This window comes from Carcharodon carcharias, chromosome 14 (assembly GCF_017639515.1).
Source record: "Carcharodon carcharias isolate sCarCar2 chromosome 14, sCarCar2.pri, whole genome shotgun sequence".
Classification (NCBI taxonomy): Eukaryota; Metazoa; Chordata; class Chondrichthyes; order Lamniformes; family Lamnidae; genus Carcharodon; species Carcharodon carcharias.
Genome location: NC_054480.1, coordinates 59430517 through 59443587, shown reverse-complemented (window position 1 = coordinate 59443587; position 13071 = coordinate 59430517). Strand labels below are relative to the sequence as shown.

The window sequence follows — 13071 nt, the reverse complement described above, 5'->3', positions numbered from 1 at the left end:
TTAAATTTTTTGATGAGGTAACCAGGAACGTTGATGAGGGTAATGCATTTAATGTGGTCTACGTGGACTTTAGCAAGGCTTTTGACCAGATCCCTCATGGCAGACTGGTCAAGAAAGTAATAGCCCATGGGATCCAAGGCAAAGTGGCATGTTGGATCCAAAACTGGCTGAGAGGCAGGAAGCAGACGGTGATGGTAGAGGAATGTTTCTATGACTAAAAGTTGGTTTCCAATGGGGTTCCATAGGGCTTGGTGCTGGGGCCCTTGCTTTTTGTGGTGTACATAAATGATCTGTACTTAAATGTAAAGGGTATGATCAAGAAATTTGCGGATGACACAAAAATTGGTAGGGTGGTAAATAGTGAGGAGGATAGCCATAAACTGCAGGAGGATATCCATAGACTGTCAGGTGGGCAAAGCAGTGGCAAATGGAATTCATCCCGGAGAAGTGTGAGGTAATGCACTTGGAGAGGGCTAACAAGGCAAGGGATTACACATGAATGGTAGGACCCTGGAAAGTACTGAAGATCAAAGAGACCTTGGTGTGCATATCCACAGATCCCTGAAGGTAGCAGGGCAAGTAAATAAGGCGGTTCAGCAGGCATATGGGATACTTGCTTTAATTAGCCGAGGCATAGAATACAAGACCAGGGAGGTTATGCTGGAACTGTATAAAATGCTGGTTTGGCCACAACTGGAGTACTGCGTGCAATTCTGGAATCCACATTACTGTAAGGATGTGATTGCGCTGGAGAGGGTGCAGAGGAGATTTACCAGGATGCTACCTCGGATGGAGGGTCTGAGCTATGAGAAAAGATTGGATAGGTTGGGGTTGTTTTCTTTGGAGCACTGAAGGTTGTGAGGGGACCTGATAGAGGTGTACAGGATTATGAGGTGTACAGATAGGGCGGATAGGAAGGCACATGTTCTATTAATAGAGGGATCAATAACCAGGGGGCATAGATTTAAGGCTGAGAGGAGCTTTGAGGAGAAATTTTTTCACCCAGAAGGTTGCGGGAGTCTGGAACTCACTGTCTGAAAGGATGGTTGAGTCAGAAACTCTCATAACATTTATGAAGTATTTGGATGTTCACTTGTGTTGCCATAGCTTCCGGGGCTATGGGCCAAGTGCTGGAAAATGGGATTAGTGTAATCAGAACTTTGACCGATGTGGACACGATGGGCCTCCTTCTGTGCTGTAAAAGTCTTTGCGTCCCCTTCCAATATTGCTCTCCTATTGCTTTCACCAGAACTGGTGTAATAATGCCCCCCCCCCCCCCCCCCCAAAATGCGATTTACGTCAGACGAATAATAGTTCTCTCATTTTGCAAACGAAATAACCTTGCTCTCCCTCTTTGCAAACAGGTTTGCACACGGCGGTACAATCACAGTGACAGCAAGGCCAGTTTCACAGCCAGGCTATCGGATTACGGAAGTTATTATGATTCACCCGGGGGGGGGGGGGGGGTAGGTGGGACCTGAAAAATAACCTGAACAATGATAGCAGAAACAATGACTAGTAACGCGGATTTGACTGCTGAGAAACAGGCGTGGCTTTTGAACGCTGTAAAATCGGGGAAACTCACGTTTGGCCAGGGCATCGACGAAATTAACAAAATCTTACTCAGAATGGACGTGTCGGCTGGAAACTCCGGCTCCATGCCCCAGGTAAGAGCCCGAATGCCTTACAGCTCCGTATCTGGAACTCTTGTCTTGCTTGGACAGGAGAAAGACTGCAGAGCAGAACTTAGGCATTCCTGGTTAACGTTGCATTTGAGTAGTGATGACAAGAGAAATCGGTTTCGATTTTTTTCGACGATTCTGATCCTGTACCGCTCCCTATTTGTACAGCCAGCAACTTCGCTTGGTTAACTTGATACTCCTTGGGAAAGTTTAACACACACCCTCGAACAATTGAAAGAACTGATGTTTTAAACACGAATAACTACGAGTTTATTTGCATTTATCAGCAGACCGCAGCGGTGAATTGTCGTGTTGTTTATCACGGTGCCGGTGAGATTTTGTTCCTGTCATGTTCTAAAGTGAACTAAGTTTTAATGGCAGTGTTTTTGAGGGATTGTGTCAGTGTATAAACTTCAATTTCTCAGATTATGGGTTACTCCCTCGCTGAGTGGAAAGAGAAGGATTTGGGCGTATCAGCTATCTCCTATTAGTGCGGTTTGACATTGGCCACACGAACGTCAAATTTCATCATAAGGCTGGTCACAAACGCCAGAAACTCCACCAAAGCATTGTTCACCTAACCCACCCCTGTTGCTGAAAGCTAATTCTCTGTCGTTTGTGCGCACGATTACCATCTCAGCTTTGGCATCATTGTGGTCTTTCCTAGTTGGACCACATTCCTTCACCTTGCATGGTTATTGTTGTTTAGCCATTTACATGCCTTGGTCGTTGCCATCTTCTTACAATAACATGCCCTAATCCTGTAGCCTGGTCATATTCTTTTATTATCTTTTATTATTTTGGTGCTTGTCATTGCCCTGTTGTTACTTGGATGTGGAGATCCAAGAAACTTCCAGCTTCTGTACCTGTTGAAGTATTGACTATACATGTACCTTGTACACATCTTTTCTTTCAAAGTGATTTCTATAATCCATCGAAACTATTTCAACAAGTGCAAATAACCTGCTGGAGAATGAGCTGCCTAGGAATATCAACTCATTCTTCACCTCTTCACCAGGTCTAACACCTGTTTGGATATAGCTCATGGCAAAATTGACATTGTGTTTGTTTCCTGTTATGGATAGGAGTGGGGGGGGGGGGGGGGGGTTAATTTAAACAGCCTTGATTTGTCATCTCACCACATCTGTAAACAGAAATGTGTTTTTGATTTGCTTCTCCCTTTATAAGTGGGGGTGTATTTCCCAACACCTCAATTTTGGTATGATCCAATTTTCTATTAATAACCCCACATCAGATTTGATATAGATTGAACTCAAAGGGTTAGTTTATTTGTACAAGCTCAAATGCAGAAGGCAGTAGCAACGTTTCTTCCTTTGCACTCATACAGTAAAACACGATAGAGAAAAGGAAGACTTACAGGGCAAAGCTCACAGAGAAAAGAATTATTGTTTCACGTGAATGCAGAGTCCAGAATCAAAGTCCATTGAGGTATCCCTTCACGGAGGCCTGCAGGTTGAAACCTGATGCTGTATAATTTACTTTTCCAATAGAGTTGACTTCACATGAGGAGATAGGCACACAGAGATGAATCAGTCTAGTAGATGATGGTATAGATGTTCCAGTAGAAACAATGTAGATGGAGCCAGGTATTCAATCTGGGCAGAGCCGCTTTTCTCTGTTGTTGCTGTAGATGGTAAAATGGTAGGCTGAGTTTTCTGTACAGTAAGGCAATATAACTGGTTCCACCAGCTAGAGGATCATGTGACTTGGCTCCCACCTCTTCACAATGTCCTTGACAAAGGGTGAGTGCAGGCTCCAGTTGGCCAAGCCTTTGTGTAATTCTCTTTGAATTTGGTCTCTTCAGCCCAGAGGGGGTCGTTAGGGTCTTTTCAGAGATAACAAGGTGCAATTTACTGTGATACTGCCATGGTAGATCCTTTTGTTCAGGGTCACAGACAGACATAGCTTCAGCCATTTTAAGGTCTTTGTCCAGTTTTTATATTTTAGAAATTAGCCATGAAGAAATCTATATATATTTTATAAAAATACATAATATGAGGTTTCGATTTCCGTTTTCCATTTCCAGCATCCGCAGTTTTTTGCTTTTATCATAATATGAGGTCTTAGTCTCCTGATAGTCCTTGCAGCCTTGGAGACAAAAAAAATTCTGTTTCATTCTTTTTGTTATGTGGTCTTGTGAAGAAAGAATAGGAAGTATAAAAGTGTGCATTCATTCATTTAGGGGAGGCAATGGCATAGTGATTTGTTGCTGGACTAGTAATCCAGAGAACCAGGATACTCTGGGGTCTGGGTTCAAACACTGTCACAGCAGATGGCGGAATTTGAATTCGATAAAAATAATGCATGAAACCATTGTCAATTGTCAGTAAAAACCCATCTGGTTCACTAATGCTCTTTAGGGAAGGAAATCTGTCATCCTTATCTGGTCTGGCCTACATGTGACTCCAGACCCACAGCAATGTGGTTTACTCTTAAAATGCTTTCTGAAATGGCTTAGCAAGCCACTCAGTTGTAATAAACCGCTACAAAGTCACAAAAAAGGAATGAAACTGGATGGACCAGCCGGCATTGACCTAAGCACAGGAAATGACAACAGTAATCGCAGCCCTTTCAACCATGCAAAGTCTTCCTTACCAACATCTGGGGGCTAGTTCCGAAATTGGGAGAGCTGTCTCACAGACTAGTCAAGCAACAGCCTGACATAGTCATCCTCACGCAATCATACCTTACAGATAATGTCGCAGACACCACCATCACCATCCCTGGGTATGTCCTGTCCCACCGGCAGGACAGACCCAGCAGAGGTGGCGGCACAGTGGTATACAGTTGGGAGGGAGTTGCCCTGGGAGTCATCAACATCGACTCCGGACCCTATTAAGTCTCATGGTATTAGGTCAAACATGGGCAAGGAAACCTCTTGCTGATTACCACGTGCCGCCCTCCCTCAGCTGATGAATCAGTGCTTCTCCACGTTGAATACCACTTGGAGGAAGCACTGAGGATGGAAAGGATGTAGAGTGTACTCTGGGTGGGGGACCTCAATGTCCATCATCAAGAGTGGCTCGCTAGTACCACTGCTGACTGAGCTGGTCGAGTCCTAAGTGACATAGCTGCTAGGCTGGGTCTGTGGTAGGTGGTGAGGGAACAAACAGGAGGGAAAGATATACTTGAACTCATCCTCACAAACCTGCCTGCCGCAGATGCATCTGTCCCTGACAGTATTGATAGGAGCGACCGCACAGTCGTTGTGGAGATGAATTCCCACCTTTATATTGAGGATACACTCCATTGTGTTGTATGGCACTACCACTGTGCTAAATGGGATAGATTTTGAACAGATCTAGCAACTCAAAACTGGGGATCCATGAGGCACTGTGGGCCATCAGCACTTCAGAACTGTACTTGAACACAAGCTGTAACCTCATGGCCTGGCATATCCCCCACTCTACCATTACTATCAAGCCAGGGGATCAACCCTGGTTCAATGAAGAATGAAGGAGAGCATGCCAGGAGAAACACCAGGCATACCTAAAAATGATGTGTCAACCTGGTGAAGCTATAACACAAGACTACATGCATGCCAAACAGCATAAGCAGCAAGTGATAGACAGGGCTAGGGAATCCCATAACCAACATATCAGATCTAAGCTCTGCAGTTCTACCACATCCAGTCATGTGAATGGTGGTGAACAATTAAACTACTCACTAGAGGAGGGGGATCTACAAATATCCCCATCCTCAGTGATGGAGGAGCCCAAAACATCAGTGCAAAAGATAAGGCATTTGCTACTATCTTCCAACAGAAGTGCCGAGTGGATGATCCATCTCAGTCTCCTCCGGAGGTCCCCAGCATCACCCATGCCAGTCTTCAACCAATCCGATTCACTCCATGTGATATCAAGAAATGGCTGAATGTGCTGAATACTGCAAAGGCTATGGTCCCTGACAACATTCCGGCAAAAGTACTGAAGACTTGTACTCCAGAACTTGCCGCACTCCTAGTCAAGCTGTTGCAGTACAGCTACAACACTGGCACCTATCCAGCTATGTGGAAAATTGCCCAAGTATGTCCTGTGCACAAAAAGCAGGACAAATCCAACTTGGCCAATTACTGCCCCATCAGTCTACTCACAATTATCAGTAAAGTGATGGATGGGGTCATCAACAGTGCTATCAAGCGGCGCTTGCTCAGCATTAACCTGCTCACTGACGCTCAGTTTGGGTTCCGCCAGGGCCACTCAGCTCCTGATCTCATTACGGCCTTTGTTCAAACATGGACAAAAAAGCTGAACTCCCAAGGTGAGGTGAGAGTGACTGCCCTTGACATCAAGGCAGCATTTGACCGAGTGTGGCATCAAAGAGCCCTAGCAAAACTGGAGTCAATAGGAATCAGGGGGAAAACTGGGGGGAAAAGCTGGCTGGAGTCATATCTATCACAAAGGAAGATGGTTGTGGATGTTGGAGGTCAGTCATCTCAGCTCCATGACATCACTGCAGAAGTTTCTCAGGGTAGTGTCCTTGGCCCAACCATCTTCAGCTGCTTCATCAATGACCTTGCTGCCGTTAATAATGTCTGAAATGGGGATATTCCCTGATAATTGCACAATGTTCAGCACTATTTGCAACTCCTCATGTACCGAAGTAATCCTTGTCCAACTGCAGCAAGACCTGGACGATATCCAGGCTTGAACTGACAAGTAGCAAGTAACATATGTGCCACACAAGTGCCGTCAGTGACCATTTTCAACAAGAGAGAATCCAACCATCACTCCTTAATGTTCAATGGCATTACAATCACTGAATCCCCCACTATCAATATCCTGGGAGTTATTGACCATTGACCAGAAACTGAACTGGACTAGCCATATAGATACTGTGGCTACAAGAGCAGGTCAGAGGCTAGGAATTTGTGATGAGTAACTCACCTCCTGACTCCAAAGTGGCTGTCTACTATCTACAAGGCACAACTCAGGAGTGTGATGGAATACTGTCCATTTGCCTGGATGAGTGCAGCTCCCACAACACTCAAGAAGCTTGACACCGTCCAGGACAAAGCAGCCCGCTTGATTGGCTACAGATCCACAAACATTCACTCCCTCCACCACTGACTCACAGTAGCAGCAGTGTGTACTATCAACATGATGCACTGCAGGAATTCACCAAGGCTGCTTTGACAGCACCTTCCAAATCCATGACCACTACCACCTAGAAGGACAAGGGCAGCAGCTAGAAGGGAAAACCACCATTTGGAAGTTCCCGTCCTGGCCACTCATCATCCTGAAATTAAAATATATCATCGTTCCTTCACTGTCGCTGGGTCAAAACCCTGGAACTCTCTTCCTAATAGCATTGTGGGTGTACCTACACTATATGGACTGAACCGGTTCAAGGAGGCAGCTAACCACCACCTTCTAAAGGGCAAATAGGGATGGGCAATAAATGCTGGCCTAGCCAGCGATATCCACATCCCATGAATGAATAAAAGCAGAAATTCACACTGGCACATCTGACCTACAGCTAGCAGGGGCAATGGCAGCTCCCTGCTGCACTTCCCTTTTCAGAGGTTTAAATCCAGATTAATGCACCAGCAAGGACATTGCCCTGACTTGGGATGTGGAATATTTAGGTGACTTGGGAAGATTCAAACCTGTCTTTATGTGCAGTCTTTTTGGGGTTGGAGTTCTGAATGTTTCTCTGTTGGGGATTGGGCATAAGCAAAACCATTGGTTTCAGAACACTGCCTGCCCAACTCCTGATTAAGTGTTCTTTAAAGGGCCTGGGGTTTTTACATGTTGGTTGGCTTTCAGAGGCTGAGTGATGTTCAGGTTGCTCTAGACCATTTGCAGGGAAATGTCCTTTGATCATAGTGCTGAGCTGCTGTTGTCCAGCTTAGCTCCTCCCTCTCCACCTTGCTAACCTGTGGGTTTAGCTGTTCAAACCCAGGGACTGTGGTTGGGCTGATTGTCAAGAGATTGGGGTGTTTTAATAGGACTTTGGCCTTTTTAGGGGACTCATGTTCAGTGTCCAACTTGGGCGCTAGTACAACTGGGGTGCTCCAACTTCTGTTGCTAGCTGCTTTGGGCTGGCACAACAAAAGCGGGCAGTCTGCTCCTGAACTTGGGCCAGCCTTTCTGGACCCGGATGATAAGAAGATGGCCTTCTGTAAGGTACCTCTCCCACATCCATACCAGATAAGGCTACTGTGCTGTAGGCTGGTGGGTTGTTTCTGGATCATTTTAAATGCAGGGGGTAACCCTGTCAGTTGCCTCGCTATTCTGCATTAAGGTGGGTGGGTGAGGGATCCAATCTAGCTGGGATCCCTCAGTTGGTCAGATGAGTAGTAGGCTCCGTGTCTTTTGGAACACTACTGCCCTTTGGGGGATGGTCAGCTGTCATTGTATCTCCTGGAGGCTATTCAACTAAGTGAGGCATCAGCCTCACTTTCTGGTCCTCATTTAAATTTGCCATAAAGCTATCAGCTAAACCAATCATAGATTTCCTAACTAGGGCCTTTGGATTTGGAGGGGTACTCTCCTAATTTTTTTTGTTGCCTGGAACGCATCTGCCCTCAAGTGGAGGTGCAGTTCCGGCTTAACTCCCTTGTTGCTTGTCAACTAGGGGAGTCATCTCGTTTGCTATCTGCCCATCAGTTTGGAGACTCCCTTTGTCTATTTTTAATGTTGGAAAGCTGGTTTCTGCTAGCCATACTTCAGGCAACTCCTAAAACTTTTTCTTTCCTGGTTTAAAAGCTTGCCTTCCTTCAGGTTTTTCGACTATGTGGAGCATCTCCCTCACCATGCCTTTCCGGTTCTGGGACTTCTCTGGACCCTGTTTAATTTGGGGATATCCTGTGAGTCTATTTAGAATTCTGCTGGTCCTTCCTGGGCTTTGTTGAACTTTACTGGCCTGGCTTCAGTCTTGCTACCTTCGAGCAGCCCTCGCTCAAGGTTTATGGGTGATATTTCACCTTTTTGGGTCTCTGGACTCTGGACCTTCCTCAGCTTTCTGCTCTCCTGCAGATTTATGCTGGCTAATGTTGGCCTCTTTCTCGCTGGCTAACACCTTGTCGCCAGCCAAATTGTTTCCAAGGAAAAAAGGGACAATTCCTACTGTGACAGGGCCTGAAACAAGATCACACTCTAGATGGATCCTATGGATGGGTGCAAATACAGATGCTCCTCCCACTCCACTAATCAGGGCTTTTGCCTTTAGGGAGGACTCAGGGGGATAGCTTTAAGTTTCCTTCCAACATTAAGGACTGAATGGCCCCATGTCCCTGCGGACCTGCTCACACCCTGGGACAGGTAGGGCAAAACTGGTTCTGAAAGGACAAACTCCGGAAGCCCTCTGGGAGTTTGTCTGGCTCAGACACATAATGCCATGCCCTCCAAGGGGTAAGTTTCTGTAGCTAGAGTTTCTGCCTGCTCTGCTGCACTGTGCATTGGGCGTCCTTCGGGGGACTACTAAGATAGAGCCCTACTAGACCAAGTCACTTCTCTTAATCTCCAGCACTCAGGCCTGGAGTGGCCTACTTCTTTGCAGTGAGAACACACTGGTTTCTGGGGATTGTCCTTTCGGGCTGCAGGTGGGCTTCTTGCACCCTACTTTGTGTTTTCTGGGTGGGGTGCCTTTCCTATCCAGGTCACCCACCTTACCTTCCCAATGTTCATGGGAATGGTTTGGAAAGGGTCTACCTGAGTTTCCAGGCCTATGGGTGAGATTGCAGCTGTCTTCTGTGACGGCTGTGTCCCGAGTTGTGAGGATTCGCTGCTCTTCTAAGTGCATCTGCAGGCTGCAGGGGAAGGAATTTTTAAGTTCCCCCAGCAATACCAACTCATACAACCTCTCATAGATGTGTACCCTTACCCATCGGTCGAACGTGATCTGTTTCAGTTGTTCTAACTCAATGTAGGTTTGTGTTGGTATCTTACAAATGTTCTGGAATTGCTGGCGATATGCCTCCAGGACTAACTCATAAGCATTTAGGATGGCAGCCTTAGTCTGCTCATAATTTGTAGACACATCAGGGATCAGCATGGAGTAGACCTCCTGGCTCTCCCTGACAGCTGCTCTTGAATTAAAAATGTCCAAATATCCAATGGCCATTTTAGCTGTCCTGCTACTTTCTCAAAAGTGGAAAAAATGACTTCATGTCACTCTCTTCGAATTTGGGCATGAATCTAGCATACATTCTCGGTTAGAGATATAAGGAGTGCTACTGGGTAGGGAGAGATTTTCCCTTGCAGCTTCCAGCTGTCTGGTCTCTCTCTCCCTTTGAGTTGCTAGCTCCATTTCCAATTTTCAGAGCTGGAATTCTCTTTCCCTTTCATGTTCCCTCTCCTGAGCCTCTCATTCTCTCTGTTGTTTCCTTTCCTTAAATTCTAGCTGTACTCTGAGCTTTTCCAGCTTGAATTTGGTTAGGGGAGGGGTTTCGGAGTCATGATTGAGCTGCTTTATCGGTAATGTGAGATCCAAATGTTCCACCAACAACTGGATCAGTTCATTTCTCTTCGCTTTGCTGGGCAATTTTAACTATACCTCACTAGCTACAGCTCTCAGTTGTTCTGTGCTAAGAGCCGCTAGAGATTCACCATTCAAATTCTCTTGTTTGACCCACATCTGACCATCAAAAGCTGCCATTTTCTTAGTGTTAGGGAAAAGGAATTTGCTGTGGTAATTTACTTGTGTTTTAAAAACTACCAAATTTTCCTCTTAGCTTCCAACTGTGTCTCTTATATCAGATTTGGCATATATCTACTTGGACCCTGGTCAAATTCAAATTGGTTATCCTGTATATGAGCTTTTAATTTCTGTTATGGGTAGGAGGGGTTTAATTTAATTTAATTTCTCCTCTCTCCACCTGTCCGTAAACAGAAAGGTGTTTTGATTTGTTTTCCCATTTATAAGTGGTGGAGTATTTCCTAACGCCTCAGCTTTGGTGTGAACCAATTTTCTATTAATATCCCCACAGAAACATGAGATAGGATGAACTCAAAGAGTTAGTTTATTTGCACACACTCAAATGCAGGAGGAGGTTACCAACGTTACCTCCTTTGCACTCATACAGCTTAAGAGGGATAGCAAAAAGAAAGATTAACAGGGCAAAGACCACAGAGAAAATAATTATTGATTCCTCAGAGCCCAGAGCCCAGAACCAAAGTCCCATGAGGTATCCCTTCACAGAGGTCCTCAGGCTGAAACCCAATGCTGTATAATTCACTTTTCCAGTAGAGTTGACTTCACAAAAGGCACACAGGGATGAATCATTCTTGTAGGTGAGGATACAGAAGTTCCAGTAGAAACAATGTAGATGGGGCCAAGTATTCAATCTCAGCAGAGCCCATTGCTGCTGCTTGTAAATGGTAAAATAGTAGACTGAGTTTTCAGTACAGCAAAGCAATATAACGGTCCCACCAGCTAGAGGATCATGTCACATGACTCTCATCTCTTCACAGTCTTTGATAAAGGGTGTGTATCCCTTTGTCTGGGTTCCCGAAATGGTTAAATGTTCCAATTATTAAGACTTGAAAGGAAGGTTGTGGGGTCCTTTGGCCTAGCAGACGAATAGGCTCCGGTTGGCCAGGCCTTCGTTTAGTTCTCTTTGAATTTGGCCTCTGCAGCCCACAGGGGTTGTTAGAGTCTCTTCAGAGATGACAAGGTGCAAGTTTCTGTGATACTGCCATGGTAGATCTTTTTGTTCAGGGTTATAGACAGACATGGGTTCAATTATTTTAAGTTCTTTGTCCAGTTTTTATAATTTTTGAAATTAGTCATGAGGAAATCTATATATATATTTTATAAAAATATATAGTGTGAGGATACCATGAACAGTTTTTCAATTTTTGCACCTCTGCAAGTGTAATGACTGCTTCTTAAGATGTACAGTTGGAGATGTGTTGGTGGTTTTGTGAATAGTTGAATATACCAGATTAAGTGGATAAAGCTGCATCAAAATCTGGTGCACATTGACTGGAAATGCATTTTTTTATATTTTCATGGATGTGAGCATCACTGGCAAGGCCTACCTTTGTTGCTCATCCCTAATTGCCCTTGAGAAGGTGGTGGTGAACGTGTCATGGGATTAGCTTGAATGGGAATGGTGCACTTATGTCAAATTACATGCTGAGCAGTGCATAGAGTTCAGTGATTATTGATAAGTGTAGTGTTTGTAGGTATCACCTTTCCTACTGTCTTTAGAGGTGATATGATTGTACTGACGAATCAGCCCTAAGCGAGGGTAATCTTAGGGGTGGAACTTTTTAGCCATGGACCTGGTTCAAACATGTAGCTTCTACAGGAGCTCTGTAAATAAAGTTGTCTGTTTCAAGTAAGAAACCTGTCCGGTATATCAAATTTATTACAATAAGCTTAACTGGATGGAAACTAGTAACTTACAGTTTAACTGACTGTACTTTTGGAGAATTGTGCTGTTAGGGAAGACATTTAGATTACCTGATATAAATCCTGAAAATCATGGAATTTGTGCTTTTATGCTGTGACAAAGGACATAAGTCAATCAACTATATGTAAAATACATGACAAGTATATGGTTTAAAAAAATTGCAGAGACAATGTAATTGAATTTATATATAAAATGAATAATAAGTCAAAAGGACATGTTTTTGTATGAACTCAATACACTTGTGTTGCAATTTGCAGTCTGGTCGCTTTTTACGTACGATGACAAAGATTTCATCATTTTAGGAATTTATATCTGACATCTCCAAGAGTGGAAACAAGTTGGAGCTGCACTCAGCAAGTGTCTTGCTTATGGAGTTAATAGCTGATTAGGATCTGAGATAGTTCCAAGGACATGAGAGAGGTTGTATGGTGCCAGTGATTATAAAGGACAAAAAGGCAGAATTTGGAAAAGGCAGACCCAGTCGCTTGAGTTTGTCAAGCTGCAGGAGGGATCATTAGGATTGCGCTCCATGATCACCTAGACCGAGTTATTAGAAACTCTTTGAATGAATGGTTCTGCATAAAAAGATTGTATTACCAAACTTGTTGAATTTCTTGAGGAAATTACTAAATTGGGGAATATAGATCATGCCGTTGATATCATTAAATTGGATTTTCAATAAGTTCTTCACAAGCTAACACGTTACTTAATAAAATTGAGACCTGTGTGATTGTTAGGCAGATCTTGGGATGGATAAAGTGTTAATTGCACTCATAAGCAGCAGGTTATTATTATTGGTGAAAATGGTTTTGTCTGAGGACTAGTTGCTAGTGGAATTGATCCCTTAAACCAATGTGACAAAAATAGTGCCATACTATGCTACGTGTTTCAGGTATTAGAAGAGATATTTTCCGATGAATTGCCAAGGCATATACAGGTCCTGTCTTCATGTTACTGTGATGACTCTATGGAGCAGACTGGTTTTGTCAAGAAACAATTAAACTT

The 13071-nt window shown here is 44.2% G+C and overlaps 1 protein-coding gene across 1 annotated transcript in view; it reads left to right on the top strand.

The window, feature by feature from the left end:
• The first annotated feature begins 1303 nt into the window (after window positions 1-1303).
• LOC121287430 (protein diaphanous homolog 2) overlaps window positions 1304-13071 on the top strand; it is a 140174-nt gene continuing 128406 nt past the window's right edge. Inside the window, exon 1 of the mRNA XM_041205305.1 lies at window positions 1304-1667. Within this exon, the coding sequence (XP_041061239.1) occupies window positions 1497-1667 (171 nt within the window). The 5' untranslated portion in view covers window positions 1304-1496. The remainder of the gene's footprint in view (window positions 1668-13071) is intronic.